The 22,711-nt window shown below is 34.8% G+C and overlaps 3 protein-coding genes across 6 annotated transcripts; 1 reads left to right on the forward strand and 2 right to left on the reverse strand.

Annotated features, from left to right (window-relative positions):
• The first annotated feature begins 6,754 nt into the window (after positions 1-6,754).
• Positions 6,755-13,245, forward strand: LOC116112057 (cytochrome P450 97B2, chloroplastic). Its single transcript, XM_031398236.1, has 14 exons — positions 6,755-7,033; positions 7,340-7,520; positions 7,993-8,100; positions 8,224-8,308; positions 8,415-8,653; positions 8,870-9,043; positions 9,660-9,707; positions 9,849-9,908; positions 10,299-10,385; positions 10,580-10,668; positions 11,286-11,377; positions 12,477-12,538; positions 12,750-12,899; positions 12,990-13,245. The coding sequence occupies exons 1-14, from the start codon at positions 6,888-6,890 to the stop codon at positions 13,212-13,214; spliced, it is 1,746 nt and encodes a 581-aa protein (XP_031254096.1). The 5' UTR covers positions 6,755-6,887; the 3' UTR covers positions 13,215-13,245.
• A 170-nt stretch (positions 13,246-13,415) lies between these two features.
• Positions 13,416-17,231, reverse strand: LOC116112056 (protein FAR1-RELATED SEQUENCE 2). 4 transcript variants are annotated; one of them, XM_031398233.1, is made up of 9 exons: positions 17,122-17,231; positions 14,622-16,784; positions 14,474-14,530; positions 14,297-14,365; positions 14,135-14,200; positions 13,966-14,034; positions 13,800-13,865; positions 13,646-13,720; positions 13,416-13,557 (listed from the first exon to the last, which is right to left on the reverse strand). In XM_031398233.1, the coding sequence occupies exons 2-9, from the start codon at positions 16,725-16,727 to the stop codon at positions 13,483-13,485; spliced, it is 2,583 nt and encodes an 860-aa protein (XP_031254093.1). In that variant the 5' UTR covers positions 16,728-16,784; positions 17,122-17,231; the 3' UTR covers positions 13,416-13,482. The 4 variants fall into 4 exon arrangements, with proteins under 4 accessions (XP_031254093.1, XP_031254094.1, XP_031254092.1 ...); XM_031398234.1 differs by having other exon boundaries at positions 13,646-13,714; positions 14,622-16,768; positions 17,122-17,227; XM_031398232.1 differs by having other exon boundaries at positions 14,622-16,768; positions 17,122-17,227.
• A 594-nt stretch (positions 17,232-17,825) lies between these two features.
• Positions 17,826-22,153, reverse strand: LOC116112078 (protein FAR-RED IMPAIRED RESPONSE 1). The gene is made up of 8 exons (XM_031398267.1): positions 21,993-22,153; positions 19,410-21,639; positions 19,222-19,281; positions 18,979-19,047; positions 18,803-18,871; positions 18,640-18,705; positions 18,484-18,531; positions 17,826-18,394 (listed from the first exon to the last, which is right to left on the reverse strand). Exons 2-8 carry the CDS (start codon positions 21,558-21,560, stop codon positions 18,338-18,340), a joined length of 2,520 nt encoding a protein of 839 aa, XP_031254127.1. The 5' UTR covers positions 21,561-21,639; positions 21,993-22,153; the 3' UTR covers positions 17,826-18,337.
• Positions 22,154-22,711: the final 558 nt, after the last annotated feature.

Below are 22,711 nucleotides of genomic sequence, written 5' to 3' on the forward strand. Positions count from 1 at the left end.
TAAAGGCTGATGGTGTATTTATGGTGGCTTTCACCTTAGTCAAAAATATGACCATATTGAGAAATCCTGACCCTTGATTTCATATCAATGGAGATTCCATTAGGTGTAACGTGATTAGCACGTGGGGCTGTGGTTGAAAATCAAATTTCTAGTTTCCTCCCTAAAGGTTTCCTTAATTCCGAACAGAACGACTACTTTTCATATGTGAAAAGAATAATACTAGATAGTAGATACAGATAAGATTTAAAGTCATCGAACTATGAGACTTAATATAATCACAAAAATTTCCACAAGGTTTTCGAAATAACAAAAACCCTCCTACTATTACTAGACTGTTAATGAGCCGTCACAATTTACACTATTATTATTTCAGAAACACCAAATGGATGTTTTCAAGGGGATTAATGTTATTTACTCTATTAGATTTATAAACTGTTTATACAACCTAGTGTAACACAAATAAATATAAGAGTGTATATATATAATTGATCAATAAAAATTCAAGAAACGATAAAAAGTTATTGCATTATTCTTTGTAAAATGGGTCAAGATTCCCTTATGGTTAGATCATAAGAAAATTAATAAAAGAATATACTTTGATCACATCATGTATAGAAATAGATCCTTACCATAAGAATGTTCTAAGTTGAGTTAAGAAAATAACAAAATTCTCTAACAATAAGCAAGAACCTTCTAATGAAATTGTTCATCTTCTTCGTTTACTTATTATATTTGTTTTTCATGTTGAGTTGTTATATGTATAGAACCACCATTTTTTTTTTTTTTGATAATCGAGGTGTTCATACCAATTTGTGCGTACCTCAAACCCAATGAGCTAGGTCAGTCCCAAATGTGATAGATAATCACTTTGCAAGACTCGAATACAAGACCTCTAGATAACTCACTCACATTACTAAAGTCATGTCGTCCGGCCACAAGGCTAGTGGTTAAAACTACTGTTTTTTGAAATGATATCTATATGAGATTTTTTAAAAGGAATGAGGCAAATGTGTAATTAAACAAAAAGTAAAGGGGTTGGAAAACAATAGATTTGTGGGTTGGTTTGTTAAGGTTCTGGAAGTTTTTAATTAAATAAATGAAAATAGGGTTTAATTTATTTATTTATAATTTTATAAATGCATGGTTGATTTCGGAGAAGGAAAGAATGGCAAAATCATGGTGATGTAATGGAGAAGAGTGGCCACGTCATCAGTGGATGACTGGTGGTGGTAGGTGACTTGTCTGACTTGGAGTCTTTACGAAACTCCTAAGTACCTTCCAAGCTTATCAAAGAAACCAAATTTTATTAAAATTAATTAAAAATTTGATTATCATGATTATTAATTACTGTTTAGTTATCATAACTGTTAATTAAAAGCAATTTTAATGCTTTCACTCATGGACCACCCATCATAAATTCAATGGTTAAATTCTTATAAATATTTAACTAAATAATTAAAATTCACACCATTAATTAATAAAAGGAACCCAAAATCCCTAACTATAATATTAGAATAGTTTTAAATCTAATATATTTGTTTATAATCTAGAAAATCCTTAACCTCTTTCTGCGAACCTTTGTTTAAAACCGAGTCTCCGTCAAACTCAAAGGATTCAAAAGAGGAAAACAATGATTATTGATAGTAATTCTAAGAGCTACTATAATGGAATAAGTCTCACTAACAACCGCCCAATAATGATTTTTTTTTTTTTATAACCAAGGTGGTCGGCCCAGTAATCTACTACCATGACCCCCTCACTTAAATCGCAGATGCTCAGATAGGAAATCAAATCTAAAACCGTGCATATGTTCACACTATCCTTAATTTATCTTAACCATTTGGGCTATCCACATATGAGTTATGTCAACACGCATGTGTAACACCGACTTTTTTTATTGGGGCGGTTATACATGCAACTATGCACGGGTAAAATTGTAATGTGAAAAAGGGTTACGAAAACATCTCTCAAGTTTTTTATTATAAAAAATGTGATATTGGGGAATCACTATCCGCAAAACATGTAAACTTTAGAAACTATAATGAAGCTTGACTAACAATCCATCCAACTTTTCCTTTCATTAATTGCTACAAACTTGCCACTGAATTTTGTGAAAACCTTAAGAGTTTAGAAACACTAATGTCTCATTAATGCCATCATGATACTAAAATCTAAAGGTGATCATGGAAGGTTGCTTGCTTAATTTAAAGTTTTAATAACCACTTTGCCAACAACACAATTAACCCTAATTAAATCCCACCACAATCATTCAAATTCTCAACATATACATAACACGGATTAGAATCATTTTCCAGATTCAGAGTTTTACTTTAACTTTTACCCGATGATAGTATGTATACATTAATGAACTTTATATTTTCTTTACATAAAGATCTTATTAGAAGAGAACCCTTGTGTAAAGATTTCATATGAAAACGAAACTTCTCTTGCTGAGTTGGTTTTACAAAAAATCCTCGAATTTACTTCCAATCGAAGTTTACTATATTTAGGAAACGAAAACCTATAAACCCTAATCCCTAATACCCTTTTGAAACTAGATTTAGAAACCTATGATACAAAGCTCAAGAAATTCCACCAAACAAAACTAGATAGTGTTGATTTGTTTAATAGTTTTTTTGTTTGGTCAAAGAAGAACAAACTGCTCAAGTATTAGAAGGAAAAAAAAAAAATCAATGAATAATAGTCTTGTAGAATTCGAAGACGTATACTATGCTGTGAGTGAGAGCCACTTGTTTTGACTCATTCAATTTAAATTGCAATATTGTAATGTATTGTCTCCTTTAACGCCACCTCTTCTTCCTCAATCTATGGCAACCTTAAATTGACTGTCGTTTGTCCTAAGCCATCAAACAAGGTCTCAACCAGTTTCTGCCCCATTTAGCTCCAATTTCAATGCTCATATAAAACTCTAGCTTAAACCGTTGAATTATAATTTATGATTGACAATGAATTAATGTCTCAAATTAAGTCAAAAGGTTCAATTAATATAGTCTTATCCTTTACGTATATATATGAATATGACTACTAAGATAAAACGTGGGTTTGAGTATAGTTTCCTTGAATCTGTTAGGGTGTATTTAGGAGTTTCATGGTAACGGTTATGAGGGTAAATTATTATAGTGGTTTTGATGATAAACCATTATAACAGTTTTTAAAACATCCAACTTATGGTTGGGAGTTTATTTTTCAACGATTCTGACAATTTTTTAAAATGATAAATTTACATATACGCTCATAAATATACATCAACTTCAACTGGTACTTGAGAGTTTTGTTTTTTCTATTACAAGGTAAGGGTTTATTATTTGTTTTCTACTTATTAGTATTTTATAACTTCAAATATGATAAAGTCTCCTTATCTTTCTTCATCATTNTAAAAATTAAAGAAAGAGATTTGGAATATGGAAATTGGAAATATGAATTGAAAATTGCAAAACCTAATAAAAATTAAAATAAGAGCAAATTGATAACAAAAATATTAAGAGAATAAATGAATAATTGAGACTTGAGAGTTGAGAGAATAGAGATTAGAATAGAGAATATGAGAAAATGAGAGAATTTGAGTTGTGAGAAAAATATGAGAGTTTAGGGCCAATTTATAGAAAAAAATAGGAAAAAAAATGACGAAAAAGACCCCTCCAACGGCTATATTTCAAGGGTAAAAGTGTAATTGAAAAAAATAAAAAAGATTTACATTTTTTTTTTTTGTGGGCCAACCCGGCGGGTTGCGGGCCTCTTGCAAAGAGGACAAATTAGCAACCCGCGGGCCGCCGGGTTACCATTGTGCAACCCGGCCCTCCTGGGGGTTGCTGGCGGGTTGGGCTCAACCCGGCCCACCATTAAGGCGGGCCGATTTGAGCCCTCTTTTTTACGGGCCGGGTTAGGGTTGGCCCGCCTAACCCGACCCATTTTTTCCACCTCTAGTTAGGAGTTTATTTTTCAACGATTCTCACAATTTTTTAAAATGATAAATTTACATATAGACTCATAAAAATACCTCAACTTCAACTGGTACTTGAGAGTTTTGTTTTTTCTATTACAAGGTAAGGGTTTATTATTTGTTTTTTACTTATTAGAATTTTATAACTTCAAATATGATAAAGTTTCATTATCTTTCTTCGTCATTCTTTGCAGCATCTGGAATGATTGACAAATTATAGGTCTACTTCTCCAAGAAAGCATCTAGAATTGAGATTTTAATAATTTTTTTTATTATGATTGCTTAAAATTATTTTATATTTAATATGGTTAGAGATGCGCATAATATGGTTAATTTTTTTTTCTATAATTGCGATAGTTTTGTAAAGGATAGAGTATTTGTGGAATAAAATTTTAAAACCAACTAAACACCCCGATTTGGAGGTTTTATAAACCCCTAAAAAATACACTACATTGATTCTAGAGGGTTTTTGAACCAATTAAAACCAGTGCATAAAAATCTGGCAAGTAATGGTTTTAGAATGCCTCAAAACCAGTCTAATTAAAAATCCTCCAAAACCACTATGACTACTAAGATAAAACATCGAGTTTGAGTGTAATTTCCTTGAATCTATTAGGATTTTACCTCTCCCCTTGTAACTGGATGGTAAATCAAAAATCAGTGTTCTGAAAACCAGACCGCTAGCCAGCGGCATATCTGGTATGGTATCCTCTAAAAACCAGCATTTTCAATCAAACCGGATTGAGTCGTCGTTGGACCGTCGGAATAGTATCGATTCGTGGTTCAATCGCAACTCAATCCCACCAGATTCCGGCATCGTTCGAGGGNAATTAAAAATCCTCCAAAACCACTATGACTACTAAGATAAAACATCGAGTTTGAGTGTAATTTCCTTGAATCTATTAGGATTTTACCTCTCCCCTTGTAACTGGATGGTAAATAAAAAATCAGTGTTCTGAAAACCAGACCGAACCTTCCAGTCAGACTGGTTCGACCGGTAGCTAGCGACATATCTGGTCCGGTATCCTCTGAAAACTGGCATTTTCAATCAAACCAGATTGAGCCTTGGTTGGACTGTCGGAATAGTGTCAATTCGCGGTCCAATCGCAACTCAATCCCGCCAGATTCCGGCATCGTTTGAGGGAGAAAACACCACCATTAGACTTGACGACATCTCCATGACAAAACCCAACCATTTTCAGTGGCCATCGTCCAACCTTCGTCGCTCGCCGTCCACCTATAGTTCACGTGACCGTCGGACTTCTTTCTTGATTTCGGCGAGTTCCGATGGCGATGGAACTCCCTAACACCACCATCAGATTCACTGGCACCTATACATCAAAAGCTCCATGATTCCAAACTTCGATTGGCCATCGATCGTCGCTGTCGCCACCATCACCAGTCTCTTCGCGCGACAAGGGTGTTTTGGACAGATTTCAAACCTTAAGGGAGTATTATAGGAGTGTTTTTGATGAATTTCAAACATTTGGGAACTAAAAATAATTTTACAGAATACGGTCTAATCGACCGATCCAACCGGTCAAACCAAAAACTGGACCCTTGAACGGGTCATAGTCCAGTCCGGTTTTCAGAATATTGGTAAACCCTTTAGCCACTTGAGTCAGTTATACTCAGAGGTCTTATATTAAAGTCACAGGAAAGACGATTACCTATTTAGGGTTTTAAAACGAGTCCCACCTGTTTAATTTGTTTTTATGAAATCATTATTGATAATTGAACATTTTTTAATTTAAAAAAAAAAATAGAATATCTCTACTTGGACTCAGAACTGTTAACATCTCTTGCATTGATGTGTTGATGATTCATGGATGTCTCATTTTTATTCTTGATTTTTAGTTTATAATGAATTGTAGACAATGGTAAAAGCAATTCAATTCTATAGGCTTGATCTTAGTGAGCCCAAAACAACTGCAAGGCCCATTCACTAGTTTAAATGAAGGCCTTGAACAATATAAAAATTTTCAATGAATTTTTTTTTTTAATTGATAAAAGATGGAATGATATATATAATATAATATATATATTTTGGGTGACCAGGGGTGTCCAGGTAGCTTGTGCGCAAGCTAAATAATCACAAGACCTTGAAGTTGACAGCGGATAAATCCCGGAATGGTCACCCCTATTAACAACCCATGTGAATCGAATTCAGGACCTCTTAAGAAATACATCTAAAAGTCCTAGTTGACCGTGATACCACCCAATGGTAATTGATGGAGTGAATATTTAATCCTCACTTGCTCACAAGCTTGTTCCTTTCTGTTTGAGCAAAATATATTACACAAAATATTCATACAAATTGATATAAACTTAAGTGTTTATTATTTATATAATTTATCACAATTTTTTTTTTGTTTTTTTTTTTTTGACATAAAGGCATAAAACGAGAAATAAACCACAAACCCCAGAGTTGAGTGACCACGAACCACATAACATTAAAAATAAACCACAAACGTAAAATATGGATGAAGCTCTAGTAGGTTATCACAGTTTCATATAAAGAAAACTTCGACTTATTTAAAAAAGAAAAAAAGATAGTACATGATTTGTCTCATATGTATAAATGGGAATTGGGAAGTTCACCATTTTTTTTTTTTTTTTAAAATCCTAACATGCAAAGCATTTACCTGAAAAAGATTATTACTATATATATGTATGTTGTGTAAACTGCAAAGTGGGGAGAGCACTTATGTAGGTGTGGATTTGTGTTAATGTGGTTTGATAATGTGGCCGGTTAGGCTGAGACAATTTAGAGGTGCGGTTTATTTGGTGGGTTTGTTTTATTTTCATTATCTGAAGGATAAAGAGAGTGGCGGTTTAAGCGCTTCACATGGTAGACATGACATCACACTTCACTTATTTATAAGTCAGTGGCTTTCCCAAAACCTGTCGAGTAAATTTTGTTTCAATGGCAACTTCAATTTGTGCCTTACACCTCTCTTCAACTGCCTCTTATGGCAGTTTTCAGACAGCACAATCTTGGTTTAACTTGTGTTGTCACTCAAATATTGTTCATCTTCTCGCTTCCAAGCCAAAAGGGTCTTCTTCTATCAGGTTCTTTGTTAAGTTCCCTTGAGAAATTGTTCTGAGTTCTGGGTTGGACTTTGTTTTTGGTTTCATTTTCGTTTTCCTTTTGCCAATTAAGTTCTGGGAAAGTTTAGTATGTGGAGATAAAAATCTGGTACCATTATGGGATTATTAGTTTTAGTAACTTACAGTGTCGAGAAGCAACCAGATAGTAGAAGCAAAATATGAGTTTTAAGCGTAATTTTGCATGTTAATTGCCGATGTTGTTGTGAAAATTCATTGAAGTTGCTGTATTTGTGTGTCGAATTCATTGAACTATTTGTGGTGTTGTAGATGCCAGTCCACCAGCACTAATCAGCAGAAAACAAAAAGGAATCTTTTTGACAATGCTAGTAACCTTCTCACCAATTTGTTAAGTGGGGGAAATCTTGGTTCAATGCCTTTAGCTGAAGGTGCTGTTTCTGATTTGTTTGATCGCCCTCTCTTCTTCTCCTTGTACGACTGGTTTTTAGAGGTATTATGATACTTAAACTCTTTGCACTTCTTTTGTAAATACATACCTTTTTTTGTTATTTTTGGGTGTCCAGCCGGCTTACGCGGCGCTCAATTAATTCTCCAGTATCCTGAAGTTAACAGTCGGGTAAATCCTCTCGGCTACTACTATTAGTAGCCCAGGTGGATCAAATTCAGGTCATCTTGAGTAGTACACCCAAATGACCGGTGGGCATACTACCCAGTGGTGGTTTGTAAACACATACTTTGGTTGGCATGCTAACTTCCCATCACTAGTTTTTGCGGTGTGAAGATTCAATTGGATTTTCACTAGCTTATTTTGTATTGATATATAACAAATTGTAGCCTAATTGTTGCACATAGGTTATTGCTGCCTCTTGCCGCACGCTACATGTTTTGTCGTTGGTTATAGTTGATATTTGTTGAGAATCCTATGTTTTGTCCTCTTTGTTGACATCTGTAACCTCTGGCAGCATGGTGCGGTGTATAAACTTGCGTTTGGGCCAAAAGCTTTTGTTGTTGTATCCGATCCTATTGTTGCAAGGCATATTCTTCGAGAAAATGCATTTTCGTATGACAAGGTAAATCTTAGAATTTGCTTGTACAATTCCTCACCTTAGAAAGATTTTGTTTTTATTGTTGCATTATAATCAAAGGTTTGCATTTTTTTAATCCATTTACGTAAAGTTTCATATTTTAATTAGGGGGTTCTTGCTGATATTCTAGAACCAATAATGGGGAAAGGACTTATACCTGCTGACCTTGACACTTGGAAGCAAAGAAGAAGAGGTGAGCAGAACAGAATTATGTTTTCTCGTACCTATGCCTACAAAGACACATTGTATTTAGTTGTTGTAGCTAAGTTCATTTGCTTTGTTTCAAAAATAATGTGCAGTTATTGCTCCTGGGTTCCATTCCTTATACCTGGAAGCTATGGTCAAAGTGTTTACAGATTGTTCAGAAAGAACAGTGTCGAAATTTGAGAAACTTTTAGAAGGAGAGCACTCACGTGGAGGAAGTGCAATTGAGTTGGATCTTGAAGCAGAGTTTTCAAGTTTAGCTCTTGATATTATTGGGCTTGGTGTCTTCAATTATGACTTTGGTTCTGTTACAAAAGAGTCTCCTGTGATAAAGGTTTGAGAAAAAACTTTATATTCTTAAGATTCTGCCGTGTTGTTGCATTCATATTCCACTGAAATTTTAACATGTTTCGCTTAATAATAATGACATAATTTTGGTAAAGTAGAGTAATATTGATTTTTTTCTACTCACAACTAGCCTTTCTGAAATTGATGTAAGCTGCAATTTGTTGTAACAATTCATGCTTGCAATTACACAAATGCATTCCAGGCAGTTTACGGTACTCTTTTTGAAGCTGAGCATAGATCAACTTTCTACATTCCTTATTGGAAAATTCCTCTAGCAAGGTGGATAGTACCCAGGCAACGAAAATTCTACAATGACCTTAAAGTTATCAATGATTGTCTGGATGGACTCATCAGAAATGCAAAAGAGACTAGACAGGTGAGAGTGTAATTTTTTTTACTTTAAAAATGATCATATGATAGTTGATTATACTGTAAGTGTTTTTGTTCTTCCTTTTTAGGACACTTATAAAGTTGCTGTTGTTGGACTTAGGAAGTTGCATGTTGCTACTCTAGAAATGCCCAAATACCACTCACTAGTATAGCTCAAGAGTCTTCAGAGGAAACAAAATAGGAAGATTTTTTTGGACGTAATGAGACCTAAAGTGACACTGTGTATCAACCATACTAGGGTGTCTATAGTCTCATTTGGGACTCTTTCAAATAAATTTGGTTGGTATGAGTTTTTGGTTGTCTACTCCATAATAGCTTTTCAACAGATGAACTGTCAAGTCAAAAGACAAACAGGGTAAAAAGGATAAGGAAAAGCAAAATGCAATAAATTATTATGTTTTCTTCTCAACAACCTAAACTCGCCTTACTATATGATATGGGTATACTTTTAATATAGTATTTCTTGGTATCTCATGTACAATAATATGACCTGGCCCTTGTCCATGTTAGTTGAAGCTAATTGCATGTACCATGTGCATAAGCAGCCTGAATAATTTAATTGGACAGATTGCTTATACCCTGATTTTGATTGCTTGTGACAGGAGACAGATGTTGAGAAACTACAGCAGAGGGACTACTTGAATATTAAGGTGGGCATATATCCTCATATATTGTCTTCTTAGCTAAATTCGTTTGTTACTTAGTACATGGTTATAATGTAGGTTCTACAATCTATATTCTACTTATTTATTTATTTCAAAACTCCGGCAGTATAACTATAAGTTTTGCAGGATGCAAGTCTCTTGCGTTTTCTAGTTGATATGCGGGGATCAGACGTTGATGATACTCAGGTAAATATCTGTAAGTGCCCAAATTTTTTTTTTTTTTTTTGGGTAGGTTAGTGCCCAAATTCAATGCTCCCACAAATGGCGTTGCTGGCTGCAGTATTCAGTTGATTGGACATACCAATACCATAAGTGCTTGTTCATCACCTTATTCTGGTTCTCAGGACAGCATCTATAAATTTTATCTTTTAATGTCATAGCTAGCAAATATGGATAGGTTTAAAATTGTTTGTGCATGTGACAGTGTCAATCCACTTTCAGAGGGGAACCTTTCTTAAGCATACTTGTTCCCTTAATGCATTTTCTTCACTTATTTGGAGAACAATCACATGTGAAACTTTGCAAACCTTTGGTTCTTATTAATCCTTCATTTAATTTTCTATTTTTTTTCAACAGCTAAGGGATGATCTGATGACAATGCTTATTGCTGGCCATGAAACGACCGCTGCTGTCCTTACTTGGGCAGTTTTCCTTCTAGCTCAAGTATGATTCTTTATACCACCTTCTGAATACAATTCTTTTTCTCAAATAAACTGTCGTAGTTTTGACTTCTTTTTGGATCTTTTCTTCCAGAAGATTTATATCTCGTGAGTCGAGTGAGCATATTGTTACTCCAATAAATAATAAATAAAGATTTTGAGACCATGCTGATGCATGTTAAATTTCCTATACTGCAGAATCCCTCCAAAATTAGGAAAGCTCAAGCTGAGATTGATGCAGTGCTGGGACAGGAGAAACCAACTTATGAGTCGCTTAAAAAACTGCAGTAGGTCTCCAAGTCATTCACTTCTATTACTTTATTGATGGTAGCCATGTCATAAATTTGTTTTCTGTGTATTCTTAGAAGGTTCTTCAAGAGACATTATGGGACAACATTGTTCCATGATCCTCATCTATAATTCTGGTTCTTTACTTATCTATATCATTTGAATGCTATCTAACGTCTTTAGTCTAATAATTTTTCCTTAATTAATCATTCATATCTCAGTTCTGGGAAAACTGTAAGACAAATTGGATTCTATTTTGAGACATCGCTTGAGATAGAGAATAAAGGATTTTTTTTTTTTTTTTTGTTTCACTCCTTGTATAGTAGCTGATGGAAACTTATTCCCTAGGTTTTTCAAGGTTCTTTATCCAAAAGAAATAAAAATAAAAATAGAGTATTTGCTAAAACTTTTAATTTTTAAGGCCATATTTCTTCTTCTTTGGTACGAGCTGCGGCCAATATCTATACTGTAGCCAATAGCTATACCTGTATAGATAACTTGTCCTGACTGTTTTTGGCTAAATGAATTAGGCAATGCAAAAGTCCATTTTTTTGGTTTTAATTGGCTATAGTAGCTCAAAATAAAAAGATATATATGATATGTTCCATGTTTTTAGGTACATAAGAGTTATTGTTGCAGAGTCGCTACGGTTGTATCCTCAGCCCCCATTACTTATTAGACGTGCCCTTAAACCAGATTTATTACCAGGTATTTTTACTGCCAACACTTGTATGATTCCTTCTTGGAATTCCTAAATATAAATTTATTCTCTCTGGTTTCTTGCCTTTTTTTTCCGTTTTAAAAGGTTGTGAACTTGCTTTTTGGTTTGTTTAAGGCAGTGTCGAAATGCCACATATTCACATCCTTCCTTCAGATTTCACTTTTAGTTTATGTTAATTGATGAGTTTATGCCTAACATTTCCTAATTTCTAAAAGTTTTATTCATCGATTCTATTTTTATTAGTGACTTTTGTACTATCCGTTTTAAGAGTTCATATTCCTCCCTCAAATAGGATTGCCACAGGGCAGTATCAACATGTTTAAAGAATAGCAATAAATAGCATGCTAAACAAACAAAGAATGATGAAATCTCAGAAAAAAAGTAAAAAAAAAAAAAAAACATTGGTAGGTCGGACTGTAGGAGCATCATGTCATATGTGCACTTGTCTAGCAATATAACATCATATATGTATTTTTTTTTTTCTCTTTTGTCCAACTAATCAGAATCATGATTAGTTGGCTTTAAAGTGAATGCATATGTGGTGCAATATTATTGGAAATTAAAAATCTTAAGTAGGACAGATGTAACACGTCGTCGATATGTTTATCCAATAAAATCCCATTATACATGCATTTTTTGTTTTTTGCATGCTCTTTCACCTAACTAACCAGATCATGATTGGTTGGTTTTAAAATGAATATGTATGTGGTGTAATATTATTGGATAGGAATACGGATGACGTGATATGTCCGTTCTACTTAAGACTTTCACTATAATCTCAAGCATTGCTCTTTGCTTTGTCATATAAATGAGAAAATCTTAGGTGAGACTGACATATAATGTCATTCCAATAAAATCCGGCAGAATATTTATTTATTTCAAACTAATCCAATCATAGTGGTAATCAAGTGAAACATACAGAGGTTAAATGTGTAGGATTTTAGAGGATAACCTGTTACACCGTCTTACCCAAAAATTTTCCTTCACATATTTAACTCATGGCTCCCTCCCTCAACCCCATAGGTCTATCATGTGTTCGATATTTGTCTCATTAAATCTATGATAAGCCACAGACTTATTATGCAGGAGGATACAAGGGTGACAAAGAGGGTTACCCAATTCCTACTGGGACTGATATCTTCATTTCTGTAAGTAGCAGCAGTTACATTTGCATTATTTGTTTATTAATCACATTTGCATTATTTGTTTATTAATCACATTTGCTATGCATATCTGAGTAATGTTTGCGAGAAGTAATTCATAAACTTGGAATTTAACTTGTTGCTCGCAAGCTCTTTCCTCCGGTTTCTTATTCATAACATTTTGTAGATAGCTTTGGTTATTAACACATTCTTTCAGGTGTATAATCTCCATAGGTCGCCTCACTTTTGGGATCGACCCCATGAATTTGAACCAGAGAGGTTTTTAGAGCAAAGGAAGAGTATAGATATTGAAGGATGGAATGGTTTTGATCCATCTCGAAGCCCCGGAGCATTATACCCAAATGAGGTTATGCCCTAGTCTTTATATGCTTGAAGCCTTAATATCTTGAACTCAACATTCTAAGATCAAGTTTGTTTTGATGGTTGCAATTACCAGGTTGTATCAGATTTTGCTTTCTTAGGCTTTGGTGGTGGACCAAGAAAATGTGTTGGAGACCAATTTGCTGTGATGGAATCAACTGTTGGTCTGGTAATGTTGTTACAGAAGTTTGATGTTGAGCTGAAAGGACCTCCAGAGTCTGTGGAACTGGTTACCGGCGCAACGATCCATACAAAGAATGGGTTGTGGTGCAAATTGACCAAGAGATCTAATGTCCATTGAATTGTACTTATAATTGTGCTCCATTCCGAATAAAGAATATTGTAACAGTTTGCAATATCAAATTTTCCCACTTCCATTCCAAAAAAGATCCGAGTCTCATTCTCATATATTGTTCCTAAATTGTAGATATTTAAAGACAAGATGATCTTGTACTAACTTATACAACAAAACGATTTTCTACATTTATATGTGCAACTTTTGAGAGATAAATTTACATCTAGAGGATTAGTTGACAAAAATTCTTGTGTATGGATGCCAACTGTTTCAACTACCGGGAGAGATGCTTCTCATGCAAATGCTTTGATGCAATGCCCTGAAACTGGGTGGAGTCTGGGGGATTTTGCTGTATTTAGAGAAAGAACCAAATTAGGAAAACAATCAAAGAGAACATTTCCAAATTAAAATGAACAATTGATTCATATGTAACACACCATATCTTGTAAACTATCCTGAATGTCAAAACACCCGTGCATGGTAGATGTTCTAAAACCAAGCTGTCCCTGCAACTATAGAAATCTCAATACATGAGACATTTATAAAGCCAAGTTGCTGCATGAAAACACAATAATCTTTTCTATCAATTACCAGTCCCTGTAAGCTCTGTTGAGTTCCATAGTGACTAACACGCGCTGGAATGGAATGTAATTGTCCCTGAATAGTAGCAAAATGAAATTGTCAGAACTAGATGAACTATACTGCTAGTGTTATATTATGTGATATATCAAAGACATAATAACAGCAACCACCATACCAGTCCCTGTATGCCCTGTTGATTGCCATAATAACCTTCCCGGATAGGAGAAACCGAGTTCAATTGTCCCTACAATAAGTATAAGATGAGGCTTAACCATCACCATGTACAAGACACAAAATTATATTCTTGACTTATATATTTGTAGTTACGACCAGAGATTCCATACCATGCCTTGCATACTTTGTTGAGAATCATAATAACCATCAAGAGTTGGTGCTCTTGAGGCTGCTTCCTACAAGAAGCCAAAATGAAAAACACTAGAATTAGAACCACACAGCAATTAAGTACATGGAAATGAACTTTTTCTCGCAATACATTATGGTCATACCATCTCTTGCATGTCCTGCTGAGGAACATAGCAATTATTAACAGTATGCGCTCTTGAATTCATCAACTCCTACATATAGCAAAACCCACAAGTTTTATAGTTATATAGCAACTGATGGCCTTTAATGCTTACGAACATAAACTACACAAAACTTCTATAATAAGTATTAATGCAAACCATCTGCTGGCAGCTGTCTTGCAATCCAATAACTGTTCTCCCAGGCTCTGGACATACCTAAAATATATAAAAGAAACCTAGCTCAAAGGCCAATTATATAATACAGCAAAGGAAAAGTTATATCATCAAAACTGAACTCTTGATAGACCTTTCTTTTCTTGTATGCTTTCTTTTTCTTGGATGACTTGGCCATATTGTTGCCTCGACTCTCCTCTTCAATGTCAAGAAAACCCTGACCAGACAATGTGTTTGCCTCCAAAATACCCTTGACAGAATTGTTCACACCCACACAATGTTTCAAGGCTTCTTCTAGTGCCTGAAATGCAATATCATATGCTACTTGAGATAAAGAACCTTCTTCACCCAATCTGATAGCTCGTTTACAGAGATCATTAAAACGCTGCACCCGGTAATGGAGTCTACTTGATATTTCACTAACATTTTGACTCATCTTTGCATCTCTGGTCCAGCGCTTTAGCATATAATGAGATGGGATTTCACAAAAACCAGACATTTGGAGAACAAGAATTGCATGCTTGCAAAGAAAGCCTCTATATTCAAATGAATGACATAAACAACATATATCCAACTCTGCTTCATTCCAAGCCACATAGAAATTCTGGCGTTCTTCAAAATCGTCAACTCGAAAGACTGCAGTTGTCCCATCTTCACTTTCCTTTTGCAGACGACAAGAAACCGCTCCTAAAACTTCAACCTGAAATTTCTTGAATATTGCATCTGTATAAATCGTTGACATTTGTTTCTCAAAAGCTGAGAGTGATCTTAATCCAGGTTGTTTATTTCGAGATTCATGATCAGCTTCAGCTTCCATTTCATATCTATATTGCAAAAATATTTTATACTGCCCAATGAACTCTTTGAATGTAGCTTCCTTGTTCATGTACTTGTCAAAGAAAGAAGTGATGCTTCCAGATCGCTCAGCCGTAGACATTCCAGCTAAAAATGCATTCTGCAGGTAAGTTGGGACCCATTTTCCACGATCTTCATACAATGAGTGCACCCATTCATTTTCCCTGAGTTCAAATTTATCAACCATCTTCGACCATCTCTTTTCAAACTGTTCATCCGTCCAAGATCGATAAATGCATTTATTAAATTTTGCCATGAAATTTTCATATTGATTTATAACACAACCCAAATTTGCAGAAATCATACTTAATACATGCCATAAACAAAAACAGTGTCGAGTGTTTGGAAAGACTTCTGCAACTGCTTCATTCAAGCATTTATCTTGGTCAGTGATAATCACTCTAGGAGCCTGGCCACCCACTGCTTTAAGCCATGTCTGCATTAACCAAACCAAAGTTGAAGTAGTTTCATCCCCAATTAATGCACATCCCAGCAAAATGAACTGGAAGTGATGATTTACTCCAATAATAGGAACATATGGAATTTTATAGTTGTTTCTGACATAAAAAGTATCAAAGAAGACTACATCGCTGAAATAGCTGTAATCATGCCTACCTTTCGCATCAACCCAGAAAACACTTCTCAAACGTTTTTCTTGATCCAAATCTATCGCATAATAGAAGTTAGGATTATCATTCTGCATACACATAAAATGCTCAAGCAACACTTGTAGATCTCCTTCATCAAGAGCCAGCTGCAAACCTTTCTTTTGAGAAGCAACTACACCAGATTGCTTGTTCCGCCCTCTCATAGCATGATAAAAATCATCCGGACAAATCTCATGATTGTGCTCTTTCACAAAACTATATATAACCCATTTTTCATCCTGCCTCCTCTTCATATGTAAGCCTGCATTACAGCCTGTCTTGGGACAAGATCGTGGATTGACAGTGGTACCAGACTCTCGCTTGCTTCCAAATCTAGAACATGCAATTTTCACATCAATAAACTTTCCAGACCTTTTTGAGCGTCTACTTGCTTTTATTGTGATGCCAAATCCCACAGACCGAGCATATTCTCTGTAGAAAGAATAAGCTGCCTCCTTCGTTTCAAATTCCAAACCATTCTGGGGCTCACAAATTAACCCTTTATGAACAACATTGGCTCCCACCGCATTCACATCCACCTGATCCCCACCACCAGTAACACCTTCACTTGCGCTTGGCACGCAGCCTTCCTCAACAGGTTCACTAGTCGAAGGAGAATTCATATCTCCATCCAACACATGTATCCTATCCACTCCATCCATAAAATCCTCATTTCTACTTGACCCATTCTCTAACTTCTCCTGCTCACGTGAAGGAAGTTCAAGATCTATCTCCATGAAAAATAAATAAATTTTTCACATCATTTCACTATAGCCACCTGAAATATATATATTTTTTTATAGAAAAATAAAATAAGAGATTGAAATTAGCCATGTCAAGAATTAATCATCAGCACAATATTTAACGCAAATATCATTTATTATCAAATTTTGTTTATCTCACACAATAACTATCATTGTTTTAAATGAAATTAACAAGAGGCTGCACTATAAAACTAGTTCTTTAACTAAAATCTCTTCCAAAACTGAATGGGTTGTTCTCAAAAACTTCATAATCTATAGATACGACCATATGCAGGAAAATGAACAATACCCAGTTAAGAGAAATGCAAAACTGAGACATCTAAATGGAGTTAGGGTTAGAACTTGACAGAATCAGTTTAAAACTTACTGTGTTGAGGAAGAGACTTCTATTGAGAAAATATTATGCGATTAAGAAAGAAAGATAGCCATTCTTCTTCTTCTTCTTCTTCTTCTACTCCCGCAAAAACACTAAAGAATCAAATAATTTATATTAATTCCAAGGTTTTATCTTATAACATCTAATTTAATATATATAATAATATCATAAAATATATATTTTTATGAGTTAAAATAAAATTTACATTAATCATGTTATAAAAATATAAATATGAACTTTAGGAGTTCAAGCTGTAGATTTTATTTTAATTTAAATAAATAAAAATTAATTGCATAAATAATGTTTTATTTGGTAAACATACCATTAACCCACCTAAAATGTGTGAGATGGTCCCATATGATTAGGGCAAATTTGAATGTATCCGATTTCAGGTTCGATTCTCCGTCTAAACATTTGCAATTTAAGAGAAGTTTAAATGGAGTGAAGATCCGTGACGGTGGATTGTTATACTCCCCAATATTAGTGAAGATGTGCATAACTTTATTAATTGATTATATGTGCAGTATAAAAAGGCTAGCTTGTTAACCTGACCAATAATGAAGGCATTACCTCTCTTTGTTTACTAGAAAGTAGAAATATGAGGCATAATCTAAAATCTTACTATCAATGTAATGAGAAAAATAGGCAATCAATCTGTTTATATCAAAAGGTAGCATAAATGCTATAAAGGGCATTCGACGTATAAATATTTCTGCATTGCTAAACTATAAATTCCTGGTACCAATACAAAATACACTTCAGAAGACAATAAAAGAGTTGGAAGAAAGGAGGGTTCTGATTAGAGTTACATGTATAATATACCACAACATCACATTAAATTTTCGAACATAGCTCAAATACAAACACCATTTACACAGATTATTGCAAAACTATATTAATGGCGACCAAACAACTGAATTCCCTGCATTATTGAATTTTTCCGAAAGACACGAGGTGTCGTCTAGCATTTGACGATTAGGGTTGATATAGGTTGCTCAAGTTCCAGACAGCAACTTCCTGTAAAGAATCGACTAGGAAGCCTTGTATCTACTGAGTTAGATATTAAAGATTTTGGTTCAACTAGAGTAATTGTATTGATCTTCTGCTGCCCGTTTATTGGAGGCTTTAAACTATTATTCTGACTTCCAGTTACACTCCCAGGTCAAATGTTATTCAAATCCATGAGGCAACTGTCTTTTCAGCGTATTCAGGGATGTCTTGAAGCACTACCATGCAACTGTGTTGATCTCAAATGGGGATTGTCCTGCAAATGGCACCATACAGCAACCATGCATTATGAAGCGCCATGTCTACAAGAAAGCTACATAAAAATACCTTATCTTCAATACCAACCGGCAAACTATAACTGAAACTAGTTGGAGGTCGGAAATCCATTTGTCCCTATACCAGTGAAAGCACAATTTAGGAAATTTCATCTTCTAAATCATATTGTCATAATTAAATTTATCTTCATGTCCATTATGTCAGATATAAGAAAAGCAGCAATACCAGCCCGTGCATGCTGTGCTGAGTCCCAAAAAAACCATCATGGGGAGCCATTGAAGTCAATTGTCCCTACAGGTACATGAAAACAACCTAATATTTTACAAAACGTTCACATAACCATTCTTTACAGATATAAATATGACAGTCTATATCAAGCACAATTTACCAGCCCCTGCATGCTCTGTTGATTAACATAGTAACCATCGTGGGGTGGCTCCATTAGATTTAACTGTACCTGCAATCAGATCCAGTCAAATACAACCATAACTGAAGCTCTGGTACTTGGATGAGACTGCATATCATAGCTTGTTAAATAGTCAAAACTAGAAAGAAATGCAATACCAGTCCTTGTACATTCTGTTGAGCACCATAAAAACCATTAAGTGTCATCCCATCAGAAGTTAGTGTTTCCTACAAGCATAATAAATTGAGATATCAATATCACACAAGACAAACTGCAGGTGGAACTAATTATTAGATTATGATAATTGGAATCATACTGCAGGTGAATTTAAATCCATCATGCTTCCTATGTGATTTTCTATTTAAAGTGCGTAGGGTAGGTGGAACAAAAATAGGACAAACCATTTGCTGCTGCAAGCTTTCTTGTGCCTCCACAAGTAAGACATCTGGCTCTGATTGTACCTGCAATACGAGGAAACATTCTTCAATAACCTTTTTCTATTTTCTCTTTTTTCTTTAAAATTTACACAAGAACAATAAAATCATTGTAGGAATATAAGCAAATTAATAATTCCAGTTGAAGAACAAACCTTTCTTTTCCTGATTGTATTCTTCTTCTTATTTGACTTCGTAGCAAGGCTTCCTTGATTTATTTCTTCAGCTTCTCGAAGACCTTGAGCGTGGTTACCATAGTCCATCACAGTATTATTAGAGTTGTTCACATTCACACAATTCTTCAGTCCATCAACTAATGCACGAAAAACAATATTGTAATTCTCCTCAGATAATGATCCTTGTTCACTCAAATCAATGGCTCTTTTACACAAATCATTGTAACGTTGCACCCTAGTCTGCGATATTTCCATGCCTTCAGCTATCAAAGGCCTGTTCTTTGCATCTTTTGTCCACCTTTTCAAAATGTAATGAGGTGGGATACTTGGGAGACCACAAATTTGTAGCACAATCATTGCATGTCTACAAAGGAAACCTTTGTATTCAAAAAGACGACAGAAACAAGAGACCTCTAACTTTGATTCATTCAACATTACCATAAAATCTTCATTTTTTTCACAGTCTTGAACTTTATACGTTACAATTGTTCCATCTTCACATTCCTTTTTAGGATGGCATCCAACTACACCCAAAACCTCCACTTGGAACTTCTTAAAAATTGCATGTGTGTAAACTGTTGACATTTGCTTTTCCCAAGGTGAAGGAGATTTCAGAGCAGGTTGTTTGTGCCATGTATCAAAATCTGCTATGGCTTCCTCTTCATACCGATTTTGCAGAATACTCCCATACTGCTTCACAAACTCTTTCAAAGTAATTTTCTTATGGATGTATTTATCAAAGAAAGAGTTTATACTTTCTGAACGCTGAGTGGTAGACATTCCAGCCAAAAAAGTATCCCCCATGTAAGTAGGCACCCATTTTTTACGATCTTCATATAGTGATTGAACCCATTCATCATCTTGAAGCTCAAAACGAGTCACCATTTTCCACCATCTCATGTCAAATTGCTCATCAGTCCATGATTTAAATATGCACTTCTGGAATTTTGACAAGAAATTCTCATGCCGTTTGATTACATGAGCAAGAATTTCAGGTATTTTCTCCCAGATATTCCAAAGAGAAAAGCAATGACGTGTATTCGGAAAGACTTCTTCAATTGCAGATTTCAACGTTTTGCCTTGATCAGAGATTATGACCTTGGGAGCTTGCCCACCCATTGCTCTGAGCCATGTCTTCATTAACCAAACAAAGGTAGATCTACTCTCATCAGCAAGGAATGTGCATCCTAGCAACATTGACTGACAGTGATGATTCACTCCAACAAATGGAGCAAAAGGCAGTTTGTCATTGGTATTGACATAAAAGGTATCAAAAGAAACAACATCATTGAAATAGATATAATCATTCCTACTTTTTGCATCAACCCAGAACAAATTTCTCAGGCGTTGCTCTTCATTTAAATCTATTGCATAGAAAAACTTGGGATTCTCCTTCTTGATACGCTTAAAATACTCGAGCAAAACTTGAGCATCTCCTTCATCCAAAGACAAGTACCGGCCTTTATCAAATTGATTATCTATATGAGTTGAGAACCCAGCATTGGGATGCCCACCAGATTGTCTCGACATGTCGACATATATCTTTCTTGTCCGTTCACTAACGGCATGCAAAATGTCTATATTATTCTTTTCAGCTAATTTTACATTCCTTTGAATTCGAAAATGATATGCTAGGGCAGGTAAAAGCTCATGATTGTGCTCCTTAATAAATTCATGAATAATCCACTTCCCATCAGGCCTTCTCTTCACATGCATACTGGCTTTGCAATCTGTCTTCTTAACACTTGATCGCCGACTACTACCACTATCCGATTCTGGTGTGACCCCATACCTCGAACATGCAAATTTGGCATCAATAAATTCTTTTGACTTCTTCGAACGCCTACTATTCTTTATCGAAGTAGTAAATCCCATAGACTTGGCATACTCCTGATAAAACGAGTAGGCTGTTTCATGTGATTCAAACTCAATCCCATTCCGCAGCTCAAAATCCGCTTCCCCTTCAAACCCCACAACAGGCAATTTAGGTGAATCAACCACAAGATCTCTCCCATGTATTTCATCCACAACATCAACCATATTTTCACTCACACCAACACCAAGCATATTATTCCTACCACCACCCACCATATCCTCTACCACATTTTGACTCCTCCCTAACATTATCATTTTTCACCAAAGACTATTTTAACTCTATTTCCATCAACCATTTCCACTCTAAGCAGCACATCATTATTCATAATGCTACCTGAAAACAAACTTATTATTCATTTAATTTACTCAAACAAAGTTTTCCATCATAGCGCAGTAATTTTGTGTACAACAGTAATAACAAAGCAATAGAATTTTACATACATAATCAGACTAGCTCAAAATTAACAATTAAAACAAACAGCACCCCTATATCACCCATCCTCTGTTTAGTTGCCGAGAAAAGGAGAGAAATTACTTTCTCAGATTTTTCTCGGCACACAGAAAATGAAAGGGGAAAGAAGTTCAGAATCATAAGTGTCAATTGTTTTTCCCTTTTTTAAAATTTTCTCGGCAACCAAACAGAAAATTACGAGGGAAATAAAAAAATTGAAAGAGGGAGAGGGAGACCTGAAGTGAGATCAGAGCGAGTGAGGAAGAGGCGAGTGAGGGGGCGAATTAGGGTTTGATTGCACTCGCTCACTCGCCAACTCAACTCATCTGGATTTTGATTTGGAATTTGAATCTGATGTTCTCCACTCGCTTTTCTCACTTGCTTCTTTCGTTCGTTTCTTCTGCGCGCGTTAAGCCCTTCGTTTTTCCTTATCTCTTCCCTTATTTGGTAATCTTTTTTGTCTTTTCCGTGGGACCCACATCAGCTTGCGTGGCGCTTCCTTTATTTTATTTTTTTTATTTTGCAGAATTAAGAAATAACAAACGTCCACCAGGCACCAACTCTAAGCTTTAATGTAATAATAAAACTTTTTTAAGTTTTTTTAAATAATAAAAAGTGTTGCCATTGATGAACGTTTGAGAGATGATAGAATATATGTTATTATAAATTAATAAACATTTATTAAATTATCCTCGTATTGTTTATTTAAATTAATAAATATTTACTAAATTTTATAGGATTATCTCATAAAATAAAAACCAAATATATAACATCTGTGCCTCATTTTATAATAAAGTTAGAATAATACTATACAGTAATATTTTTATACATTTCTCATATAACATAACATGACAAAAGATGATTATCCACTATGAAAAATGATATATAAAAATATTATATGCATAATATTATGAACAAAGTTAAACCACCCAATGTGAGTTAATAATTTTATCAC

The sequence above is a fragment of the Pistacia vera genome, unplaced genomic scaffold (assembly GCF_008641045.1).
Source record: "Pistacia vera cultivar Batoury unplaced genomic scaffold, PisVer_v2 Contig656, whole genome shotgun sequence".
Lineage (NCBI taxonomy): Eukaryota > Viridiplantae > Streptophyta > Magnoliopsida > Sapindales > Anacardiaceae > Pistacia > Pistacia vera.

Bases quoted from the DNA above. Each gene is read 5' to 3' on its own strand.
- LOC116112057 (XM_031398236.1), top strand. From the start codon at position 6,888: ATGGCAACTTCAATTTGTGCCTTACACCTCTCTTCAACTGCCTCTTAT. The intron at 9,909-10,298 runs GTAAATATCTGT...TTTTTTCAACAG, and splicing joins CAGACGTTGATGATACTCAG to CTAAGGGATGATCTGATGAC. The intron at 11,378-12,476 runs GTATTTTTACTG...CTTATTATGCAG, and splicing joins TAAACCAGATTTATTACCAG to GAGGATACAAGGGTGACAAA.
- LOC116112056 (XM_031398233.1), bottom strand. From the start codon at position 16,727: ATGGAGATAGATCTTGAACTTCCTTCACGTGAGCAGGAGAAGTTAGAG. The intron at 14,035-14,134 runs GTATGGAATCTC...TACTTATTGTAG, and splicing joins AACAAAGTATGCAAGGCATG to GGACAATTGAACTCGGTTTC. The intron at 13,721-13,799 runs GTAATTGATAGA...AGATTTCTATAG, and splicing joins AACAGAGCTTACAGGGACTG to TTGCAGGGACAGCTTGGTTT.
- LOC116112078 (XM_031398267.1), bottom strand. From the start codon at position 21,560: ATGATAATGTTAGGGAGGAGTCAAAATGTGGTAGAGGATATGGTGGGT. The intron at 19,282-19,409 runs GTTTGTTCTTCA...CTCGTATTGCAG, and splicing joins ATACAATCAGGAAAAGAAAG to GTACAATCAGAGCCAGATGT. The intron at 18,532-18,639 runs GTATTGCTGCTT...TCACTGGTATAG, and splicing joins AGCACAGCATGCACGGGCTG to GGACAAATGGATTTCCGACC.